At 41.9% G+C, this 4319-nt stretch overlaps 1 protein-coding gene across 1 annotated transcript in view; it reads left to right on the forward strand.

The window, feature by feature from the left end:
- ZNF367 (zinc finger protein 367) overlaps window positions 1-4319 on the forward strand; it is a 19765-nt gene that overhangs the window by 10882 nt on the left and 4564 nt on the right. Inside the window, exons 4-5 of the mRNA XM_006773170.2 lie at window positions 1924-2043; window positions 3324-3462. Coding sequence (XP_006773233.1) covers window positions 1924-2043; window positions 3324-3462 — 259 coding nt within the window. The remainder of the gene's footprint in view (window positions 1-1923; window positions 2044-3323; window positions 3463-4319) is intronic.

Below are 4319 nucleotides of genomic sequence, written 5' to 3' on the forward strand. Positions count from 1 at the left end.
TTTATTACATGTATATAATATATATATATGTATATTATATTTAAGATCGTTTTTCTTGAAATATTATGGTTTATGTAACATTATTGTATTTAAAATCGCTTTTCTTGAAATTAAAAAAAATCTGGAAGAAAAATCTAATTAATTTGAAATACCCCAAGTAATTGGTTTGCAGGCTATGGAGTACATGTTGCCAGTGTAGATAAGATTCAAGACCATGTGGCATAATGAAAAGATCTCTGAGTCCCAGTCCTGATCATTAATCCACTGTGTGTCATCTGATACTTCCAGGTATTGGCCTGCTATGCTGTATGTCAGGAAATTGAGCCCAAGATCATGGAGTAGTTAAGATCTAATAATATATACTTTATAAAGAGCTTCTCTCTTACTATTTTAAATAATCCTCCTATCTTCTGTGTTTTATTACCTTGTGTCTAACTATCACAACCAGTTAGTACATTTCTAAATAATGAGAAATTTAGGGAGGATTGGTTCCTGGTCTTTGAGTTATATTGGAAGAACCAGAATATAGTTGTTGATCAAAGAATAATTTTTCAAGAAATTATTTAATTATGACTGAACAACATTGTTGAGCACTTCCTCCAGCCAGCACTGTGTTGAGTATGGGAATTAAAGAGAGTATGAGGTGTTGTGCATCTTTGTATAAGGAGAGTTCCATGACCCATGAACAACACAGGATACCAAGTGAAAGGATACAGAGCTTCCTTATTTGGAGGTAGGAGGAGTTTCACTGAGAGCCTACAGGATTGAGGTTTGAATGGGCAGAGAAGATAGGATTTGCAAGGAGTAGAGCAAGATGAGGAACTGTCCTAGCTGGAATGAATCTCAGGGGTGAAGTAAAGATAAGCCCTGCCTCTTACCCCAGTAGCTACATTGCGCATCTTCGGGGACCAATTAGAAGTCCGCAGATTGTTGTTATTATTATTATTATTATTATTATTTGTTAATCCTCACTCAAGGACATTTTTCCATTGATTTTTTTTTTTTTAGAGTGAGGGTAAGGGAGGGGGAGAGACAGAGAGAGAAACATCTCCGTGAGAGGGACACATCAATTGGTTGCCCCCCACAAGTGCCCTGATGAGCCTGCAACCGAGGCACATGCCCTTGACCAGAATTGAACCTGGGACCCCTCAGTACACAGGCCTACCCTTTATCCACTGAGCCAAACTGGCTAGGGCTCAGTAGATAATTTTTATTTGTCCAAGGAGTGTAGTAGGTTTTGGGGTGAGTTAGGAGGTAGTTGCTATGACAAAGGCAGGAGTTCTGTGCCAGCTGTTTTGGAAGTACTGTGCAGGTGGAGTGACTAGAGGACAGCCAGGGCTTGTTCAAGGTGGAGGGGCTGCCAGTTGACCAGGGCAAGTTGCAGGGGGGTAGGAGTGGGAGACATTGTAAAGAATCCGCAAGAGGTGATTTGGATTATGGGGAGGAGAAAATATGGGCTAAGCTGAAGATGATAACTTCAAGGATTTGAACCTGGGTACCTAAAAGCTCAAGGCCTAAGGAAAATACTGTGCTCCCAGCGGACAGCTGCTTCAGAGCATGGAAGTGCTGCCGAGCATTTTCACTTGCAGTTCTATAGAGGCCGATGTGTCTTATTGTTGTTTGGCATCATGACCTTTATCAGGGGTGGGGAACGTCCGGCCCCTGGGCTGTCTAAGGCCCGAGAAATTATTTGGTCTGGCCCTGCCAAGGCAGCCACAGGCAGGACTCGAAATTCAATAAATCTAGGAGCTTTTTTCATAGCAACATAAATATATATTAAGTGAATAATATTATAAATAACCAAATGGCCCTTGGCAGAAAAAAGGTTCCCCACCCCTGATCTATATAGAGATTGATTCTCTCCCCCTGCCCCTCTTCTAACCTTATTTTCTCAGAAATAATATATCCCATCTGTCTACATAGGTGAGAGACCCTACCTGTGTGACTATCCTGACTGTGGCAAAGCCTTTGTTCAAAGCGGACAGCTCAAAACGCACCAGCGCCTTCACACGGGAGAGAAACCTTTTGTTTGTTCAGAAAATGGTATGATGTTGGGAGTTAAGTTTATGTAATAACTAGTAGTGAGTTAGTAGTTAAAAAATAACTTTTGCTTGAATTTTTTGGGAGGAGAGATTTCTTAAATCAAGATTTTAGAAAACACCATGTTCAATTTCTGAGGAAAGATTGATTTTTAAAATATTTTTAGGTGAAAATCTTAAAAGGCAAATAAAAATACTATATTCAGTTGTAGGCAGTAGAAAAATCTATGAAAGTAAATACAGCCTTTAGAGTAGGCTTTTTTGTTGATTTTAAACATTTTATCTGTTAAACTCAAGAAAGCATATTGTCTGCGTTTTCAGTGAAGGGGGAAACTTTTCCATTTTATACTTTATTTTTTTAAAGTATATTTTATTGATTTTTTACAGAGAGCAAGGAAGAGGGATAGAGAGTTAGAAACATCGATGAGAGAGAAACATCAATCAGCTGCCTCCTGCACACCCCCTATTGGGGATGTGCCCGCAACCAAGGTATATGCCCTTGACCGGAATTGAACCTGGGACCCTTCAGTCCGCAGGCCGACGCTCTATCCACTGAGCCAAACCAGTTAGGGCGAAACTTTTCCATTTTAACACGCCACTGTTAGTAATTTCTTGTCACTTTTCTGAAGTGATTTTCTTAACCTCTTACCACAGTTTCTTAAGATGTTTTTCTTGTGTACATTTTTAGGCAGTTATAATTAAAATTCAATGCAGTTCTGTTTTGTAGCTCTGTGGTTTTCTTATTATTGTCAGTTACAGATGTCTCAGGCTTTTTATCTAGTGAATTTGCTGAAGCATATACTAGTTATATCTGGATTTCTGCCCTAACCTCACATTGTTCAAGAGTCAGCTGTGCACACTGATTGCCTTATTGCTATTGAATATTTAATTTGCTTTAAAAATTGTTTGTGACCAACAAAGCTAAAGGTCACGTTTTCCTACTTAAACTTTGTTCAAGCTTTGTTCATCTTTTGGGATGTTGCCTTATGAGAGAGCCTGAGAATAGAATCCCAGGGTCGGAGGGTTTGACCATATTTATGACTCATGCAAATGAATCACTTCCCAGGGAGGTTGCGTGCATCTATAACGCAGTGACCCAGAGGTGAAAGACCATCGCCCGCCCCCCTCATGAGCATTGATAAATACTGTGCTTGGGGTTTTATTTCCTCCTCCACGTTAGAGAATGCTGTCTCATGGTCTGTCCTACTTTTCCTGGTTCCCTGAACGTTTCCCATGTGGGCCGCAGTCCCGATGCTAATGGGTGTTTCCCTCTGTGCTGTGTAGGCTGCCTGAGCAGATTCACCCACGCCAACCGCCACTGCCCCAAGCACCCTTACGCCAGGCTGAAGCGGGAGGAGCCCACCGACGCTCTCAGCAAGCACCAGGCGGTGGACAACCAGGCTGCTGCCGAGTGGTTGGCAAAGTAAGGCTCCCCGGGACCACGGCCACCCCGCGCGTGGGCTGACGGGACTTCCGAAGTTCTCTCATTTTGAATAAGTTGCTTCTATACACATTCTGTGAAATATCTTGAATGGTGCTTTATTTCTTAAACCACAGGAGTGTTATTAGGACCTGTGTGTGATAGAAAACTATATGGTATTAATTACTCTTGAGTAATTAATTGTCTGTACCACAATGTATTTTAAAAGCAAGAGTTTTCCCTCATTTAAAAAGGATATTTAATGCATATTTCATTTGTTAGTGCAACGCCTCTTCATTTTCTTATATTAGAGTTAGATCTGTGCTGTCATTGTGGGGATATATGTATATCCATATTTCCCCATATCTGTAGATACAGATATACATATATGGGTAGAGCTATATAGAGAGAGATGTTCCAAGAATCACCCAGTTTAATTTTTTTTAATGGCAGCGAGGGGGGCGGGCAGTATAAAAACTGTTCCCTAAGGGTATTTTGACGTAAGGAGTCATCTCTTCTACACTAACCGCCAGCTGACGGTGCCACCCCCTCGCTCTCTGGGCTCCCTCTGCCCTTGGGACAAAGTCTAAGCCCAGTGCTGCTGCGCTCTGCCTCCCTCCCTCCCTCCCTCCCTCCCTCCCTTCCTTTCTTCCTATTATTGATTTCAGAGAGAAAGGGAGAGGGAGAGGGAGAGAGAGATAGAAACATCAATGACGAGAGAGAATCATTGATAGGCTGCCTACTGGGGATTGAGCCGCAACCCGTGCCCTGACAGGAATTGAACCCCAGGCCCTTCAGTCTACAGGCTGATGCTCTATCCACTGAGCGAAACCAGCTAGGGCAATGGGTGCTATTTTTTT

This window comes from Myotis davidii, unplaced genomic scaffold (assembly GCF_000327345.1).
Source record: "Myotis davidii unplaced genomic scaffold, ASM32734v1 scaffold1226, whole genome shotgun sequence".
Classification (NCBI taxonomy): Eukaryota; Metazoa; Chordata; class Mammalia; order Chiroptera; family Vespertilionidae; genus Myotis; species Myotis davidii.